At 43.5% G+C, this 20,768-nt stretch overlaps 1 protein-coding gene across 2 annotated transcripts in view; it reads left to right on the top strand.

Annotated features, from left to right (window-relative positions):
- Positions 1 to 20,768, top strand: part of CEP128 (centrosomal protein 128) — a 704,507-nt gene that overhangs the window by 119,398 nt on the left and 564,341 nt on the right. For both annotated transcript variants that reach the window (XM_078659994.1, XM_078659995.1), the window contains exons 9-10: positions 16,915 to 17,001; positions 19,333 to 19,407. In XM_078659994.1, the coding sequence (XP_078516120.1) occupies positions 16,915 to 17,001; positions 19,333 to 19,407 (162 nt within the window). The remainder of the gene's footprint in view (positions 1 to 16,914; positions 17,002 to 19,332; positions 19,408 to 20,768) is intronic.

The raw sequence follows: 20,768 nt of genomic DNA, 5'->3' as shown, positions 1-20,768 counted from the left end.
TTTCCAACAGCTCCTTGGTTATCTCAGAGACGACTTCTCCCCTCTCGCAGTGCCGAAGTATTAGCATTCCATGCTGCTATCCTTTTCCATAATGGAAAAATACACACTTAAAGGAGGAAAAAAAAAATTAAAAATGGAGAGATAGCGAAATTGTTGTTATTAAAGGTTTAAAGATGCCCAGGGGAGCCACCATTACTGTTCGGTGCAGTTACTCGTGATTTAAAGCATTTTAAGGCAATCTGAATAGCAGCGCGGGGCGCGCCGTCTGCTGATGACATATAATGGCTTTTAGGAGAACACGCTCTATCGCCACAATTAGGCAGCGCTATCAATTGGCCGGTTTTTTTCTTTCGCTCAAGTGTTTATATGTGCTCTGGTCACATGGAAAACCACGTGGAGCTCTTAGGGCTTTAAAAGCACTCATGAAGATATCTTAGCTTATACTCTTTAGATACAGAATTCTAACAAGCAGTGGCAAAGTCAATAGATCTCATCTGTGAGAGAGGTATTGGCTTTGCTATTGTCTTTTAGCCATGTTGTAGAGAAGCATGACTGTTGTTCAACATGGCTAAAAGTTAGCAACATGGCATAGAGGAGAGTATCGTGAAGTGACGTAGGGGAGAGTGATGGACAAAAGAATGGCATACAGTAGAGTGATGAGTGGCGTAGAGTGACATAGAATGGCATTGTGTGGAATGTAGTGGCGTAGAGCAGCATGGAATGGAGTGGCGTGGAGTGCTGTAAAGTAGAATAAAGTGGCGTAGAGTGGAATGGCATAAAGTATCATTGTGTGTAGTGGTACTGAGTGGCGTATAGTGGCGTCCAGAAGAGTGTTGTAGATTAAAGTGGTATAGAGTGCTGTAGGTAGCATTGTTTGCAGTGGAATGGGGTGGAGTAGAGTGGTGTGGCTTTCCATTGAGTAGAATGGAGTGGCATAGAGTGGAGTGGCATAGATTAGAGTGGCGTAGAGTGTCACAGAGTTACATTGTGTGTAATGGAATGGAGTGGCAAACAGTGGAGTTGCGTAGAGTGGCTTTGTGTGGAGTAGAGTTGGCGTATAGTGGAGTGGAGTAGAATGGAGTGGAGTGATCTAGAGTAGAGTGGCATTGTGTGGAGTGGAATGGAATAGGTTGGAATGGAGTGACGTAGAGTGGCATAGAGTAGAGTGGCATAGAGTAGAGTGGCATAGAGTAGTGTGGCTTAGAGTAGTGTGGCTTAGAGTTGGGTAGAATAGAGTGGAGTAGCGTAGAATATTACAGTTGTGGGTGTAAGTAACTAAAGAGTCTAAACGGCAGATAGGGTGAAAGCAACACAAATATGAAGCTGTATGTCTGTGCTAAAAGTAGGAAAGCACATTGCACATCCAGGAATAATACAGAAACGCTTACAAAATAAATAAAAATAGTGTGTTGCTAAATGATAAGAAAGAACAAATACAAGGAAGAACAAATGTACTTGGTTCATGCTCCATGGAGGAGCTAACACAAGAAAGGAAGACAAGCCTACTGGAGCTAAGCAGTTGAAAGATTGCTATTGAGAGTGAGACGAAAACAACGAATTGCATACTGTGGGCAAGTTGTACGCCCACTGAATTGTAAGCTATACATCTCGCAGCACAGCACATGCGCTGTGTAGGCGACACCTAAAAATTGAATGTGTGACGTTACAATGCATACATTTACAACACATGCCTTTACAATGCAGTTTTTACATCGCAATAACCTTTACAACGCATTATTTTACATCGCATGCAATTACATCACCTTTTTAGAAACTACCTTTAAAACGCATTCCATTACATCACATTATACCATTACCAGGCTTACCATTACATCGCATTTAAGGTAAGTGTTGGATAGTGTAGGGGTAATAATTGCTATTTTAACTCCAGTGAGTGCAACAGTAGGGTAAGTGTCGGTGAGTGTAAGGGTACTATGCATTGTAGTGGTATGTGTTGTAATGACTTGCGATGTAATGCCTGCGTTGTAGTGACATACGTTGTAATGACATGCGTTGTAGTGACATGCGATGTAATGGCTACGTTGTAATGACATGCGGTGTAAAGGATGTTGCGATGAAATGACTGCGTTGTAAAGGTAGTGCTTTTAGTATATGGTTTGGGCACCCCGGTTGGGCCCTATGTGTTTTTCTGTGCTACTTCCCTATTTCTGAAGTATTTCTTGTGTATAGTTGATATCTCTGCGTAGGAGATATTTCAAGTTAGTAGCTAGTGTGTGCTAATAAATACAAAGTATTTTTATACTCGCATGGTGTGGTCCTTTCTTGTTTGAAAAGCGATCTGACTGACTATAGTGGTAAATGCACTTGATTTACAACCCTCCTGAGTAAGCCTCAGCTGCTCTCCACAGCTAACTCTTGAGAGCTCTGTTTTTCAGGGACCTAAAGACTATGACTAAGGGTTGCCTGGGCTCAGTGTACAGTGTCTCACCATAGGTGAAGGCCTTGCTGGGTGCACCCCAATTCATTCTCCTCCATCTTGTGAGTTGCAGCCCACATGTGCCCCAGATTGCTTTGAGCAGAGTCCAGGAAGTGGTAAGGAGACAGACTAGTGCTGTCTCTTCCCAAGACAAAAAGTTGTTTAAAAAACGATTTTCACTTTCTGTGTTTACTGTATATGCCTGTGGTTGTTACAGTTAAAAATTGTAGTTTTATCCTGCCTGTAATTGCATATTTTATCACCTGTGTTGTGTTGTGAATGTGTGGTTTTCCCTGCCCATTATTGCCTTCATTTAGCGTGTTGAATTGTGGGATTTGCAGTCCAACCTCTGTAGTTTGTCCCTCTAATTCCTTGGTGACAAATCTGTTTTCCCTCCAAATTTCTCCTTTGCTCTGTGCTTAGGCCTGTGTGCTCAAACAGTGCAACCCCCGCCACCATTTTGTGTTCACAAGCCAGTGAGGCCAGCCCCCCTGCGCCCCCCCCTAGCTACAGGGATTTTCTACATCAGAGGGTGCTTCTGTGAGCTGTATTTACTGGGGCCTGTGCATTTCGTTTTTTGGCCAGCAGGGGGCGTAAAGCTTTATTCAAACAGTATTGTTAGATTTCGAGTTAGTTAAACCTTTACCTGCTGAAGTCCAAAGTTGTGGATTGAGCCTGTCTGTCTCCTAGGAGATTCTGAACAGGAGCAAGCAGCTGCCCAAACCCCACCCCCAGGCCAGCAGACCATTGGCTATTCAGCTACCAGGCAAGTCTGAGCCCTCCTCTCACACCTGCCCAGGCCCCTGAAGGCCTTGCTGGGTGCACCCCAAATCATTCTCCTCCATCTTTTGAGTTGCAGCCCACATGTGCCCCAGATTGCTTTGATCAGAGTCCAGGAAGTGGTAAGGAGACAGACTAGTGCTGTCTCTTCCCAAGACAAAAAGTTGTTTAAAAAACGATTTCACAAGCCAGTGAGGCCAGCCCCCCTGCGCCCCCCCCCCTAGCTACAGGGATTTTCTACATCAGAGGGTGCTTCTGTGAGCTGTATTTACTGGGGCCTGTGCACTTCGTTTTTTGGCCAGCAGGGGGAGTAAAGCTTTATTCAAACAGTATTGTTAGATTTCGAGTTAGTGAAGCCTTTACCTGCTGAAGTCCAAAGTTGTGGATTGAGCCTGTCTGTCTCCTAGGAGATTCTGAACAGGAGCAAGCAGCTGCCCAAACCCCACCCCCAGGCCAGCAGACCATTGGCTATTCAGCTACCAGGCAAGTCTGAGCCCTCCTCTCACACCTGCCCAGGCCCCTGAAGGCCTTGCTGGGTGCACCCCAAATCATTCTCCTCCATCTTGTGAGTTGCAGCCCACATGTGCCCCAGATTGCTTTGATCAGAGTCCAGGAAGTGGTAAGGAGACAGACTAGTGCTGTCTCTTCCCAAGACAAAAAGTTGTTTAAAAAACGATTTTCACTTTCTGTGTTTACTGTATATGCCTGTGGTTGTTACAGTTAAAAATTGTAGTTTTATCCTGCCTGTAATTGCATATTTTATCACCTGTGTTGTGTTTTAAATGTATGGTTTTCCCTACCCATTATTGCCTTCATTTAGTGTGTTGAATTGTGGGATTTGCAGTCCAACCTCTGTAGTTTGTCCCTCTAATTCCTTGGTGACAAATCTGTTTTCCCTCCAAATTTCTCCTTTGCTCTGTGCTTAGGTCTGTGTGCTCAAACAGTGCACCCCCCGCCACCATTTTGTGTTCACAAGCCAGTGAGGCCAGCCCCCCTGCCCCCCCCCCCTAGCTACAGGGATTTTCTACATCAGAGGGTGCTTCGGTGAGCTGTATTTACTGGGGCCTGTGCACTTCGTTTTTTGGCCAGCAGGGGGAGTAAAGCTTTATTCAAACAGTATTGTTAGATTTCGAGTTAGTGAAGCCTTTACCTGCTGAAGTCCAAAGTTGTGGATTGAGCCTGTCTGTCTCCTAGGAGATTCTGAACAGGAGCAAGCAGCTTCCAACTCCCTGGCCAGCAAACCTTGTCTGAGGTTGCTGAGACCTTATATGGTGTGCTGGTGGTTGACACATGTGTACACTGAATGGTGGTTGTATCTGGTGTTTCTATTGGGTTAGGGTTAATGTCCTCATTGGTTGGGTATTTGAGGGTTCTGACTGGTTTCTCGGTCTGTGATTCAATCATTGCAGGTTTGGGACTAGGGCTAGGGTTCGGATTTCTATAGGAAGTAGGGACTAGGGCTTCCTATGTTATTGGTTGTTGGGAGTAGGGTGGGACTAGGGCTAGGGTTAGACCTTCAATTGGAAGTAGATATTTAGTGCTTCTGGTGTGATTGGTTGTTGGACCAGGTGTGGGACTAAGAGTAGGGTTAGGCTTGCTATTGGAAGTAGGGACTAGGGCTACCTGTACCATTGGCTGCTTGGACTTGGATTGGGACTAGTGGTAGGGCTAGGGCCTTTACTGGACGTAGAGATCAGGGTTTTTGAACTGATTGGGTGCTTGGACTAGGGTTAAGATTGGATGCAAGGTCCTGGTCTCCTATTGGTTCTAGAAGTTAGGGCTAATGTTGGGATTGGATAATGTTAGGGCTAGGGTTCCCATTGGCTGAAGGGGTCACCTGATTACTAGGGCTACACAAAAGGCCAGGCTTAGGGCGTCTAAGCCCGGGCGTCGAGGCTAAGGGTGGAGAGGACAAGGGTAGTTGCCTGTTTGGGCCTGTTCGAGACTGATCGGGACTAGGGACAGAAATGCTGCCCTTTTTCTCATAAAAAAAAACCCCTTCACTCTTTTATCCCTCCACTATCCTTTTTTTCTATAAAAATTAACAGACTAACATGTTCACTTCTCAAATTCCATGTTCCATATTCAACTATACTAATATTATGCCCAAATAACTGAATAACATATCTACTACTCAAATTACTTCATATTTATACTATACTAATTTTAAACACTAATCCTTTATGGGTTCCGGAGTGGCGTGCTACTCGCCAAAAAGCGCTTCAACACCCATCAGGGGTAACAAGTGCTATATGAATGCAAATCTTTCTTCTCCTTTTATCCATCCGCTATCCTTCTCACTCCAAGTAACAGACTAATATACACCACTGAAATTACCTCATATTTCATCTATCCTTCTGCTATAATTCCAAATCCAAATAACTGACTAACCTATCCACCACTTAAAATGTACTTGCATGTTTCACTATACTAATTCAACACTAATCCTCTGTGGGTCCCGGAGTAGCGTGCTACCCGCCGAAAAAGCGCTTCGACGCCTCGTCAGGGGTAGTAAGCGCTATATAAATGCAATTACAATACAATACAATACAATAGGTGGACACTATATACTGAGCCAGCCTCCTACATTTGTGGTGCAGCGGTTGGGATAAAGACTTTACCACCCTACAACTTTGTCATAAGTAATGTTTCCATAAGAAACCACTACTACCTTTGGTAATTACACTATACTTATTGGATAAGACATCTCTAAACTTTTAGGTTAGATGTCAAGGGTCTAGCATAGCCCTTTCTCCAACCTTGTTTTGAAAGTTTAGATTGCTAGAGTAGGGTACACTACACTAGCACCATGTCTGCTACTGCGGAGTCTAGCCAGACTCCGGAGTCTAGGTACGGGGCCCTTCAGTTCCAGGAACTTAGGACCATGTATAAAGCTAGAAGACTTAGGACAGATAGTAACCCCACAAGGTCTTTTTTTGCTGGAGTTGCTCCTCCAAGATGACATTCAGAATCCTGAAAGGCCAGTGGAGGAGGAAGGCATTGGTGAGGGGATGACCGTGAAGAGCAAGAAGTACTTACATTCTGCTGGCTCTGCCAATGGGCATGGCCAGGAGGAATCTGAAAAGATTCCCCTGTACAACCCGATACCTGTAGAGGGAGGTACTGATGGTACTGGAGGGGGTCATGTCAGTAGGCCAACTTCTACTTCCCTTGGGGTGGTACACAGGATTTCCAGGAGGAGAAGGTCTTCCTCATCCTCCCTTTCCTCAGCATCATTTGCTGAATCCACTCCCATTAATTTAGGTGAGACCATCCTAGATAGAGGGTACAAAATGCTCAAGCTTGAGAAGGCCAGACTCAATATGAAGAGGGAACAGTTGGGCCTTGAAAGGGAAGCCCTGTACATGGAGGAGGAGAGGAAGAATTTGCGGTTAGACCCCAATGATATACCAAAGGGGATGTTGGATAAAGCGTTTGAGCAAATCAAACACTCACCCCCAGTCAACTGATCTGGGTTTAATCCATCATCATTTTTTAGCTCACTCCACCACCACAGTTCAGACATGGCTTGGCAGTTCGGGCTGGACTGTTCCCATGAGGCACAGGGTCAGAGTGATTTGCATATGGCCATGTCTGAAGTCAGGTGGTGGAGTGAGCTAAAGAATGATGATGGATTAAACCCAGATCAGTTGACTGGGGGTGCATGTTTGATTTGCTCAAACGCTCCGTCCATCATCCCCTTTGGTGTCGCTTTGTAGACCCCAATGGTGGCAGTAATAAAGAGACTATAGTCAGGGCGGAACACTTTGATTCTAGGAATCTTAGCATGATAGTGCCCCTTTTTAAAACCGGGGATGATATCCAGACTTGGATTACTGCTATGGAGAGGCCCTGTAAAGTCCAAAAGGTCCCCCAGAAGCAGTGGACAGCTATCCTGTGGCTCTCCTTTGCAGACAAAGGCATAGATAAACTCCTGGCAGTAAGAGAAGAGGACGCAGACAACTATAAGGTTTTGAAAGAGGCACTTATTGAAGGGTTAGGATTTACTTGTGAAGAATACAGGATTAAGTTCAGGAATACCCAGAAAGCCTCTTCACAAGACTGGCATGATTCATGGACTGTGCAGTTAAGGCTCTGGAAGGTTGGTTACATGGTAGTAATGTACATGAGTATGATGGTCTGTATTATTTGATCATGAGAGAGCGCATCCTTAATGACTGTTTCTGAGAAACTTCACCAATACCTGGTGGACTCTGATCTGACATCTCCCCAAGAATTGGGAAAGAAAGCAGACAAATGGGTTTGCACCAGGATGAGTAATACGTTTCATGGTGGGGTGACAAGAAAAAGAAAGATAAATCTAAGGCCCAAGAAAAAAAGTGGGGGAGAAACCTAAAGATAGTAAGAAAGAGCCTTCTTCAGGTCTACAAAAATCTTCGTGTGGGGTCACAATCCTGCTCGTCTACCACCAATACACCTCCTTGGTGCTTTGTAAACTAAAAGGTCATAGGACATATCCTATTTGTCCTAAGAAAGGCACCAAGACTGCCACTACTCCCCCTAGCGCCCCTAGCAGTAGCACTGGTAGTAGTAACCTCTAACTGGGGTGTAGCTGGGTTCACCTTGGATACAACAGTGAGCTGTGACCTAGTCCGAGAAGTCACTGATGCAGTCCTAATATCAGAGGGTGGGATTGACCTTGTCACTTTGCCTGCCTGGCCTCTTAATATGAGGATATTCTGGCAGTTTCCCCTTATCAATGGTATGGAAGCAAAAGCTTACAGGTGCCAGTGGCACCATGTTGGCTGAAAACTGATGTCACCTGAGCAATACTTACTTGGGCACACTTACCAAGTAACCAGTGCAGACAATATTACTAATAACCACCACATGGCAGTGATCAATCTCTGTTTAGGGGTTGGCGAGTGTTACTGGCCCTAAAAAGGTTGTTGTATCCTCTACAATTTCTGTAGGGTGTCTTATGGGCAATGATTCGGTGACTTTAGGATGGGCTGAAGTTGAGTTGAAGACTCTTGCAGCCATATCTGGAATCTCTGAGAATGTGTTTGTGATGATCAGAGCATAGCACAAGAAGCAGGGAGAACAAGGAGCAGTGGAGCCTGAAATAATGGCACAGCCTCCTACTAACAAGAAAGGTAGGTAGGGAGAAAAGTTATCCTTCCCCCAATATTCATGTGAGGGTCAGTCTTCTCAGGAAGATGATCTTGCTGCTTGTGAGGGAACTCCCACGGAGTAGCTTGGGCCTGACACAGCAGAGCTGTTGTAAGCAAGGGGAACCTCCAGGGAGGAAATGTGTCTGGCTTAGAAATCCTGCCCCTCTCGTGAGAGCCTCAGGCAGCAAACTGCTGCAGAGGCAAGGGATGCCAGTGAGACCTACAAGGTTTATTGGGAGGATGGACTCCTTTATTCCGAGGCTAAAGACCCCAAACCTGTTGCCACCTGGATGTTGGTCATACATCAGAAGTTTAGGCAGTTCCTCTTGACCGTAGCACATGACATATCCCTTGCTGGGCATCTTGGTCAAAGCAAGACTTGAGACAGGCTTGTCCTACACTTTCACTGGTCCCACATGTCTGAAGATACCAAAGAGCTTTGTTGCTCCTTTGTCACCTGCCAAGCCAGTGGTAAGTAAGGTAGTACTGCAGAGGCCCCCTTAATCCCACTACCAGTGGTTTGGGTCCCTTTGAAAAGGTCGGCATCAACATTGTTGGTCCCCTAGACCTTCCTTCAGCATCTGGGAACAGTTATATCCTGGTGGTTGTGGACCATGCCACCAGATACTCAGAATCTATTTCCATTAGGACCATTACAGCTCCTCCAGTGGCCAAGGGCCTCTTAGGGTTTTTTCCAGAGTGGGCTTTCCTAATGAGGTTGTGTCAGATCGAGGTGCAAACATCATGTCTGGCTACATGAAAGCCATGTGGAAAGAGTGTGGTGTCATCTAGAAGTCCTGCTACACCCTACCATCCACAGGGTAACGGGTTGGTTGAAAGATTTAACAAAACCCTTATAGGTATGATTATGGGATTATCGGATAAGCTCAGGAGGAGATGGGATATCCTATTACCTTGCTTTCTTTTTGCCTACAGAGTGGTTCCACAGAAGTGAGTGGGCTACAGCCCATTTGAACTTTTGTTTGGACATCCAGTTAGCGGTCCATTTTCTCTAGTGAAGGGGGGATGGTAGTAACCTCTCAAACCTCCTAAGCAGGATATTGTGGACTATGTGCTAGGCCTGCGTTCACACATGGCTGAGTACATGAAGAAGGCCAGCCTAAACCTGGAGGCCACCCAACAACTTAAGACGTTGTGGCATGGCCAAAAGGCTGTTCTGACTGCTTACCAGCCAGGGCCGAAAGTATGGGTGCTGGAGCCTGTGGCCCCAAAAGCACTCCAAGACAAGTGGGGTGGCCCCCAGACTGCATTGAAGGCCACATTTGGTGCCTGCTTGCAAAAAACAGTTTTGTCCAGTTCAGGAGCCCTTGTACCCACATAAACCACCCTGTACAGCTCCACCCTCCAGCCTGCCATGTTGAATATTGACCCCAGGGTGCATCTGACTGGCTAGGACAGCTGAGTAGTGTCCCTGACCCCTTCTTATAGGCGGGTCATCAGAAAAGAGGTCCTTTCCCTTTTTAGTGTTTCTTAAGGGGACCCCTGAGGGTGGGTACTTAGAATGGTCCTGACTATGACTTCAATATCCAACTGCTTGTCATCTGAAGAATGTCCAAAGGCTCTTCAGGTGGACACTGGAACTCAGCTGTTCTTCGAGCCAGGACCAAAGACAAGACTACTTCGGTGGGAAGATTCCTGCTGCATTTTCGTCCCTGTGCTTTTTCATGTTCTGCAACTCCGTGGCTGTGCATCCTCCGAGTCACCAAGGACTCAGCCTGCATCCAAGCTAGAAGGAATCTCCTTTGAACTGAAGGAGTCACTTCTCTGCATCCGTTGGCACCTCCACAACGACGACCGGTTTGCTGATCCTATTGTCCCACAGATATCACCCGGCTCTACAACACAGATGTTGGTCTATTGGTTCTCCAGAGGCCTAACCAGTCTTCCCTGCAACTGAAGTCACTGTTTTCCCTCTCCAGCCGTCGTGAACTGCCTCCCTGTGCACCACATCTGTTTGCCATTGCCAAGGCTGGTTGGCTGTCTTCATGAAAGATCTGCAAGCTCCAAGAAGCCCCAGCCTCCAACACTGCACAGCTCCAAAAACGACATCCTGCCTGCATCCTGGGCATCGTGGGCCTTCATCTCCTTTGTGCTGTTGAGGCTTACCTGCGACTCCCCGTGCCTGCCGCCAGAAGGTACTCAAGGGGGCTTTATTGATTCCTGCTGGCTGTGCTTGCATGCTGCAGGCCGGCCCTGTCTTTCACTTGCTGGGTTAGTCCCACAGACCTTGCTGGTCTGCTGCATAGCATCTTCTTCCGCGAACCATTTTTTGCCTTTGACAAGGCTTGTTGGTGGTCCTGCAAGCCAGTGACCTTCCTGCACTTGTTACCAGCGTGGGACGGCTCCTGTGCTCCTGCATCGTCTCGTGGGCTCCACAGCTTCTGCTACAACCTCACCGTGTTATAGCAAGAACCTCCAACAAGGTCTGGTATTGTACTCCTGTTTTTCCTGGTCACCTCTGGGTGGTTTGGACTCTGGCCCCTCTGCTTTCAGGTTCTTCTTGTCTGGATTCCACATCCTGGTTCCAACTGCCTGGTCCACGAGACTCTGTAGCTGCTGATCTTCCACAAACCTCCCTTGGTGTCTACGGGCTGTTCCAACACCACTTCATCCCTATGCACTGGTGCTCCATGGGCACCATAATCCTGGTTCCTGGGGTATCCACGGGTGGGGTGGTTGCCAACATTCCTTGATCCAAGTGGTTCCTTCGGGAACCTTTGGGAAAGGACCTAGAACTGTAAAAATCCAATAGCAACTTACCCTGTGTTATACTATGGACGTTGACTCGGTGTAACCACTCTACTCCCGGGTGCCTTGGGGTCCCTGGCTTCCCACCTTGGGTGGTTTGGGAAACATCGTTTACAACGCGGGGATTACATTGCGATGTTATTACATCACGATTTTCACAACGCAAGTCTTGCGCTGGATGGCGCTCTAGCACAAGGAATAGTATAATTTACTATCCAACACCTTCCCTACTGTACGTAGACTGGAGTTGGAATAGTAAATTATACTACTCCTAAGTCCAGCACCCTCCAACGCAAGTCGTTGTAACGAATTGCGCTGTAAAAACCGAGATGTAATGTACCGCAATGCAAATGTATGCGTTGTAACGTCATACATCCGGTGGTTTTGTGCTTCCCCCAGGGGTCCTCCAACTTTGGGTATTAGTTCCTTTTTGGTACTATCCTCACATTCCACTATTTTAGTATATGATTTGTGCCCCCTCCCCCCGGTTGGTCTCTGTGTGTTTTTCTGTGCTACTTACCTATTTCTGAAGTATTTCTTGTGTGTAGTTGCTGACTTCGGGTAGGAGATATACCAAGTTATTGTCTAGTGTGTGCTAATAAATACATCTTTTTTTTATACTCACTTAGTATGGTCCTTTCTTGTGTGAAAAGCTTACTGACTGACCAAGGTGGTAAATGCACTTACTTTACTCCCCTCCTGAATAAGCCTTAGCTGCTCTCCATAGTAACCGCTTGAGGGCTTTGATTTTCAGGGATCTAAACACTATCACTAAGTGTTGCATGGACTCTGTGCATAGTGTCTCACCATATGTGGGCACTATTTACTGAGCCAGCCTTGCACAGAAGGGATGGGGAGATGGGCAAGAACACAACACGTCTCTTGGAGACAGCGCATGTGCTGTCTAGCCGATCCCTTAAAAGCAATCACACACATGGTGGCCTGTTGACCTCAGCACGCCACTGTGTCTGTGATGGCTATGATTCTTAATGGGTCGTAAACTGCGACCTACTTCATTAATATTCATGAGGTAGGTTTATTTAAGGCCCACAAGGAATTCCTAAATGAAACTGAATGAGAGAATCGTAATTAGGAAATCAGTATTCCTAATGTTTGTACTATCAAAATATGGGTGCAGCCAAAACGAAGGTATTGTCTACTTTTTGACCCATGCTAAGACGACTGTAAAGGAGTCTCAATCAGAAGAGCAAAGAATGAAATGTAGAAATCTATGCCTAAGCAATCATTGGATTAGGACATATGGTAGTCAACTCATTTGCAAGTATTACATTCTTTAAAATGGGGATTTACAATGTGCTGAAAGACTCAGCGCATCCCCTGGAAAATATGCATCAGACTGGAGGTGGGCTTTTGCCTTTTTTCTATTCTTTATGATTGCTGAAAGTTGAGCAATGTGGTCAAAAGTACACATTTCCAAAATATTGGAGGACAGGGTGGAATTCTATGAACATCTTTTCAGTTTGAGGGGAAACATGAAAATACAGCTACTTCCAGTAGGCATGGACATATGTAGAGCTTCATTGGTTAGAACACTGATGCGCTAAAGCAGTGCTCCCTTCTTGAGGGCCAACCCCTACCCTTCCCTGTAGAAACACACAAAGGAAATTGGCAGGACCCTTCTGTGTATAAGCACATTGCTGTCTCATTGCCAAACAGTGATGCTTTATCCCTTTTTCACCCAGTCTCACACTTCTCACACTTACATGCTTTGGGTTGTTAGTTGCCATGGACATACCTCAACAAAGCATGACATCTACACATACCACTTGCAGTATCCGGCCAATGAAATCAGTCTTCTGCTGTGCACAACATTTTATGACCAAAAACAGCATCTTAAAACACCTTTCATCAGACCCCATCACCTGACATTGTACTCAATTTAATTTCCTCCATGTTGCGCCCACAATAACAGAGTATGTCAAGCAGAAACAGTTAATATCTAACACGCTACAATTTCACCAAAAGTTACTCATTGCTACAGTTCTGCTTCCTATAGTTCTTTGATGACAGTCCCAGAGGCTGCTGAATGTTTTCTCCATAAATATGATGGCATTGTTTATGCCCAGAAGCCCAAGAACACACTTTGTAGACATGCATTGAACAGGCAACAGGCATTCTGTAGGATAATATGTATTGACTTGTAATTTGTAGAGTGCAATGCTTGGTACCTCTCAAATCTTCAAACAACAGCCTGCAGATGCACAGAGGAAGGCCTATGGAATTAAGAATGAAACATAAACCACCCTCTAAAAAGCTGGTTCTTGTCAAAATGTAATGTCTGATTGTCTCGAACTGCACAATCAGGACAAGAGAGTAACCCTATCTGTGTGTTAGTCTCAAGCCTATCTTGTCTTAGCAGCTGGAAATCGTATATGCATCTTATCAAAGTTAAATCCCAGAGTTTTGTCTCAAGCACTATAGTGATATGGTATAGAGCTATTTCCCAAGACTACTGACAGTGCCCAGATTGGGTTACCATAGAGCCTCAGGCGCTGCCACCTTGTATCACATCACATGGCCCAACAACTCTAGCATAGTAGCAGTCCTCATCCACAGCATCATTGACCTGCTGCATTGCAGTCATGGGGACTTCCATCTAAGCTGACCTGGCAGCGGGCATTTGCCGTTTCCTGGTGTTGATCGAAGATGTAAAGAGTCCATGGGGAGTCCATCTAGGCTGTGATGCCTCTGCTAACAATTGCGAACCGATCTTGTGGAGGCATTGATCTTGTGTAAAGAAGACTTTTCTCATGGTCTCATTTCATCTGATCCAAGACATGATTTTCTGAAGGGTTTGAGCCAACTACACTATTCCGCCCCCTAGTTGAACTTCACTTTTTTGTTCACATTTCACATACTACTTGAGAAGTCCGTAACAGAGGCTCCAGTTTGTAAATTGTCCTCGCTTGTACATCATGGATTTTAATGTTGGCAGAACAAACAAAGTTGTGTTTAAATAGATTCAGTCCCTAGGGAAAATGCATTGTAAGCCTGCAGCTTATGGATGCATTGACCACTAACTGGTCAAAGTAAATGAAGACCTGAATTCATACATCACTGGTATGCTAGGGAAGTGCATCTTTCTCCTAATTTTTCTCTTAGCCCATATGTCCAGACCATGCAAATCGATCCTATTGGTCTTGTGTACAGTTTACTAACGCAGGTTAGTGAGATATTGAATTGCGCTGTTTGTGGTCGTAGCTCATCACTTTACTTATAATGTATGCCTGTCCATGAATATAACCTTTCTCATATAATAATATTTGAAGAAACTCTAGGATCCTGAGCATATCAAAAAACTGAAGTTTAACTTTAGAACTTTAAAGAAGTTTAAACGGTTGGTTTTCCGACTACTGGACAACTGTATTAATGTGTGTCTGTGTTTTTGTCATTAAAAATAAGACTACATTGATAATATTGCAAAATAACACATCTAGTTTGTGGAGTAAATGAAATTAAATAAGCGCGCTCCTTAAAATGTTACAGTCCCCCATGAATTGCATAGTGAAAAGCTACAGCATGAAACCATCAATGTAACATCCCTAAAATATAGGTCCAAGCATTACATGAGCAAACGCATTTTTAAAGTTTGCTAAACTCTTACTATCTTACTTTCTGCTACTCTTATCATGAGGCAAATTCATTTGCCATTCGTCATACTAGGTACACATTCTCAGTGGTAAAAACAAAGATAAGTGATGCTCAAACCGTGATCAACAATTGCTTGTTCATGAACCTAACACCAAGTTAGATACTCTGCCACAGGATCTGAATGACCAAGCTACTCATTTGTAACTCTAGAAAAGTACAAAGGCCGAAGAATTAAAAAAAAGTTCCAGTAATAGCTTTGCCAAGATATTGAAAGTGTGCATTATAAAGTTAATTGGCTTCGACAACAAACTGCCAGTGGCAGCAATCCTAGAAATGATGGATATCAACAATCTAAGGCATAAGTAACATGCTGGCTGTTTATACGTTGAAGTTAATTTTTTAGGTCTTGCCTGCACAGCCCTTACACTGTGTTTGTGAAATCTTTTATGTTTTATATACATCTTAAAAGGGGTGTACATCCCGCCCTTACTTTTTATTGGTTCATGTGCATGCCACTTACTTTTCCTCCGTATCTATTGTTTGTCACACAATGTTTCCTGTTGTTTTGCGTGTGTGCTGCTCTCATCAGTTTTCCGAGGCCCAGGCACTCCTTTTCATCTGCAGAACTTCTTTGTGAGGCTGCTCTCTTAGGTGTGCTTGTACAGGGTGTTGAGCTGACGCCACGGCTTAAACACTGCTCCAAGGTCAGCAGTTCTGGCTTTTTAATGCCACATCCTCTGTCCTGCCCCTTCTCTTCTATTTTCGGTACTCTGGTTTAGCAATCACTGTTGGACCACTCCGCCACTCCTTCGCAAACCCCAATCAACACAGCCCCCCTCAGCCTACGGCTCATGTTCTGGCTGCCCCCCTTGCATCCACTGCTGTTGTTACAGATAAACCCTATTGTATTTTTTGTTGCAGTCTAAAGCTCTCTTATACCTTATTTTCTGTTTGAGTGCCACACAAAAGTGTTAAATATATACATAAATAAATATTAAAGCTCATTGTGTCTCGTTCTTGGAGGAGGTACAGCCAGACGCACTGCAGAAACCTCCCCCAGTGTGCCCCCCTTCCTTCTGCAATAGCGGCAGTGTCACTTCACCACTGCTACTCGTAGACCACCATCAGTGCACGCCGCCTCTCAGTCTACGGCTGCTGGAGGTGTCCCGTTCGCCTTGGAGGAGGTATAGCCAGCCAGAGGAGCAGGACCCGGGAGCCGTGCTGTGGGGCACTGGTCAAGAGTTTCAACTGTGGTTTCATCGCCACGAACAGTTGCCAAGGCAGCCCCCTGTACAACCCTGTTGCATGGTGCAGCAGGTGCAGTGGCACAGGGGTCAAAAGGACCATGAATCCCAATAAACACCGATCATTGCTGTATGTTACTACAAAGCAAGCCATCATAAGCACAGTTATCTTTGCAGGTATCAGGGCATGATTTTAATTGGGCAGCAGATGCAGTGGCACTGGGCTAAAAGCTTCAGCATGCTTGTGCACTGCATGTTTTTTTTCCTTTGTCCTCCTCCCTTTACCTAATCTCCCCTTAGTCTATTACCACCAGTTACTGCACAATATTTTGGCTTTCTCATTAAACAAGTCAACACTTTTATGGAGTTTCAGTAACTTATATTGCACAAGTGCTCACAAAGCTACAACTTACAACAAAAGCAGCTTATTATTAATCACATAGGCGAAACCTAATGCATTTACCAATGCTTGTTTCTATTCCAAGCCCTTAGATAGATAAATACTTAGCAGTTCACTACTTCGTTGGATAATATAATGTGTCTCTTCTATATACATATGGAGGTTGGGGTAGCACTTTGGTAATGATATGAAGTGTTGTTCTGGTGTGTATTGCTGGTTTTGTGGGCTATTGTTTTGATGACCTGTTGCACTGTACATAAAGTTGGATTATGCTTGGTGAAAGACCTCCGCAAAAGTTACTGCTTTTGATTTGTTGGCTTGCCGTTTTCATGGTTGTATACTCTTGTAGAAAGCCTTAATTTAATTAAAAGATTTAAACCCACTAAAGAGAAAAGATGGTAGAATGGCTCTTTTTGAAAAGAACTAGCTTTTAAATATGGCAGCGAAATGATAACCCTTCTCAGGCGTTGTCAGTCGTAAATGGTAAAGTTGCTTGAAAAAGAATTGCTAAAAATGTATTATATACTCTCTTTTAAGGCTTTGAAAAAACGCGATGCAAAACCAGAAGAAATTGCAGAGTCTGCAAAATCGAAGCTGATCAAGTCAGAAACTGAGAAAAGCCTGGTACGAGAACATCTTTTTTTCAATTCGAATTTGTAATGATTTATTCAAGACGAACAAGAAGAATCCTCAATACCTGTAATTAGACTCCCATTTTTATCGTTTTTACTGATTTTTACAGCTAAATACAGACAGAACACAATGTGTTTCCTGCATGAATTTATTTGTAAAAGCGGAAAAATACTGAAAATTTTGTTTCTGTTGACTGACTCACCATGCGGTCTTTCGTGAATTCCAGGCCACCAGCTGAGCAGGCAGACAGTGTGGACAGTTAGTTAACAGGATGAGATTTGCTTCAATACAAACATGTTAACGTATATATGAAGTATATTAATATTTACCCATGGGTTTAATGTTTTGTTGTATTTGTCTACTTAATTTGCTAAAATCCTACAGGCATCAAAGTAGGAGTGCATGTTCATCAGTTACCAAAAAATTGGAACTGTACCACTTTACAACTCCATTTATCCTCAAAACACAAAATAAATATGGATAAATACCAATAAATTGGCCCAAAAATAAATATGGATAAATACAAATGGAATTATTATTAAAAAAAATAACATAAAACAGGGAGCGCTACCTATAATCCAGGGATTATGATGTTATGCTTAATCGTTGCCCTGCTCCATATAACATCTCTACTTTGTGCATGAAACCTTTTCCAACAGATGGAGCCAAAAACTATTTATGTGATGGTTAATGAGTGCTAATTTATCATGCATGCTCTACTGTTGAATGTGTGGAGAACGATAAAGGTGTCTTAATTGGCGACAATGAATGATATGTTGTCAAGTGGAGGATTTGTAAGGAATTTGGTACTTCGTGGCTGGATGTGTGTGTGTACTTGTAAATTGCCTCTTTAGTTTAACCTGCCGGCTGTGCGCTAAACTATCAGAGGGCGAGCACAGGTAAACTTTTAGTGTGTTCTACACTTACCGTAACTAGAGTGGTGGTAAGTACTTGAACAGGGTGCATACCTCTGCCAACTAGAGACCCCATTTACGACAACAGTACTGAGGAAAATATGTAGACTCTTTGATATTTAGGGGTATAGGCAGGCCGGTGCCCTAGAAAATCTGAATGACTGTGGTGCACCCAAACATTGGGTGAATTGCGGACGGAGATAATCTCAAAAGCTATGAGGCAATGTGTCTCTAGAGACCAGATTGAAAACAGCATTCCAAAATATAGTGAATAAAAGGACTAACTCAAACAGAGAATTCTAGATTATAAATTAGAAAACCATGAAGATTGATTCCAAAGTTTAGAAGTACAATAAAGAAATAATAAAATACAGATGCAGCAGTAAACTAATTGAATTACATAGAAGATATTTGCCATAAAGGCTATCACATACAGAATAATACAATAATGGTAAAAAAAGTATAGAAATGGTAAGTCTCGAGTGTGTAAGAAATCGGGCAGCATCCCTAGGAGAGGTCAAAAGAACTGTCTCACCCCCAAATTCAAGGGTTTATATATGTTTTTGCTGCATAGAATATTAGGGGAATTGCAGTCAGCATGGTATCATCAGTGCAACAATAAGTCACATTTTATAACGTCAGAGAATGCTTTCATTTTAGCACTAACCCACTACAAAAGATTCACCCCTTCTGACCTAATATCGTCTGGAGGTATTAGAACAAACTAGTTACACAATTAACAGATAACCATTGTGAAAGAATGTAATACAGTGTGTAAGCAGGAGGAACCTTGAAGAATGTAGCAAAAGATTTCCTCTAGCACGATCTTCGCGAACAGTGTCATACAGAAATAAACAATCCACTTCTTGCTGAAAAACATAAACATAGAATGGACATCATGATAGGGCATTCATTTTGAACAAGATGGCATTGAGGCCAAGTTAGCCTAAGCAGCCAGAAAAGCAAAGTTTGAACAAATTTGTATAATTTACTTTCAGCGCATTATCTCTCCGCCGGGATACATGTGGGAATAAGGGGCTGAGCAACTGATATTAATGCACCTTTCATTTCAAACTCACATCAGCTCTCTGTGGGAGTATAAGTTGATTTTAATTGGAAAGTTATCTGACTCTCTTGCAAGCAGTCACCTTTTCAGAGTGAATGTATATTAATAAAATAATAATGCTTGTAAAAAAACCTAAAATGCAAATTTAAGAAGATATTGTATTTATGCTATATTTCCCTGTTTGAGTTTTCATCGCATTTCCTACAGTGATATAAAATGTTACTGTTGTCGGTTGTGATTTTCAATAGTTGGGTAGTGACTCTTGACATTATTGTTTAACTTTGCGTTTCTTTTTGCTTTACCCACAATCCCTCTTCTTCACACACTGATACATGTAAACAGCTTGAGCAGGAACTGGACCGGTCCAGGCGAAGGCTTGACCAGTCAGAAGGCAGTCGAGAGACTCTCTTGCTCCAGGTAAGCGCTTACCTTCAGCTTACCTTTGAAAGGCGACCAGCAATGTTCTCCCCTCTGGTTCTAGAATGTCTGTGTCTATTGGGGTGGATTGACGGCCCCTACAAAATTTCACTCCGTGAATGGCTTCTGATCAACGTGATTTCATGTTAGCGCTGCGCTTCATGTGAACTGCTGTAACTTGTGTTTTGTCGGTTCACTGTGCTTGTTGTGTTCAATTTAATGTATAAGTAGTAACCAGAAAGTGAAATCCATGTGGTGCAATTTCCACATTTTAATACTAGTCCTTCTGGTCATCAATTAATATAATATGCATTGTCACCTGCTTCTGTTGTCAATAGGTGTTCATGCAAAAGCATATGTGAACTTGCAGGTAAGGAAGCTCTGTATGTATGTTTATGGCCCTCCAGTAGAAATCTATGTACAACCTGGCTTTCATGCTTCTTTCCTGGCAAGGCTAACTCAGCCTTCATCCTTGCTTGATAATTTGTAACCCAGAGAGTTGACAAGTAGTTGCACCTTTTATTTATTGCGCTGGTATACCACAGTAGGGTGGTAGCACAAGATTAAAGGTTCATAATATTTATTCTATGTTAAATTGATGTTTGGTGATTATATTGAGTGTTTGTCAGACAGGTGCCTCTTACCTGCATATATCGAGATCGACGTGCCACAGAACAGTTTGACATTTGTTTCTTTCCTGCTTAACTTGTGTTCTTAAAACCACATAACTGTTCCAGTTGTGCATTCAAATCTTTCTGTAGTGTTTTACATACACTCACTTCTGGGGCTAATGCCTTACACCCCATGGAAGGGTTACTTTATGGTTTCTGAGCCTCATAAGTCACATTCATATCCGATGTTGCATTGAGATTGAAAAATTGGGGAAAAGTGCAAGGAAAATCAGTGTCAGTAAAGCTTTCTGTGATATCATTGCAAAATTGAAAATGTTTTATAGGGTGCTATGCACCATTGACTACCACAAAAGTCAGTACTTTTGCTGTGGTTCATGGTGCAAAGCATTCTATGCAATAAATAACTTTTGGCTCTGATATGGAAACCCAAAAGTGTTGTCCAAGACATCTAAATAATTGCAAAATATGTTTTTTTAATTTAAATCAAAGAAGCGAAATCAAATTGAAACCGATCATCTTTTTCCAGAATTTTCTTTATAGATGTTAACTGCTGTTCATGCACCAGAAAGTGTAAGCCCGAGACCGTGTTGTTTTTATGAGTAACATACCTGAATTTCGACTGCACTATTATTTTATATTAGTGTTCCTAGAACAGGTGTTTTCAGTAACTTTTTAATTTCATCATTGGTGTTCTGTTTAGAATTGGGGAATGGAATTGTTCAAAGGAAA

The sequence above is a fragment of the Lissotriton helveticus genome, chromosome 9 (assembly GCF_964261635.1).
Source record: "Lissotriton helveticus chromosome 9, aLisHel1.1, whole genome shotgun sequence".
NCBI classification, from domain to species: Eukaryota; Metazoa; Chordata; class Amphibia; order Caudata; family Salamandridae; genus Lissotriton; species Lissotriton helveticus.
This window is presented reverse-complemented; position numbering and strand designations above follow the sequence as displayed.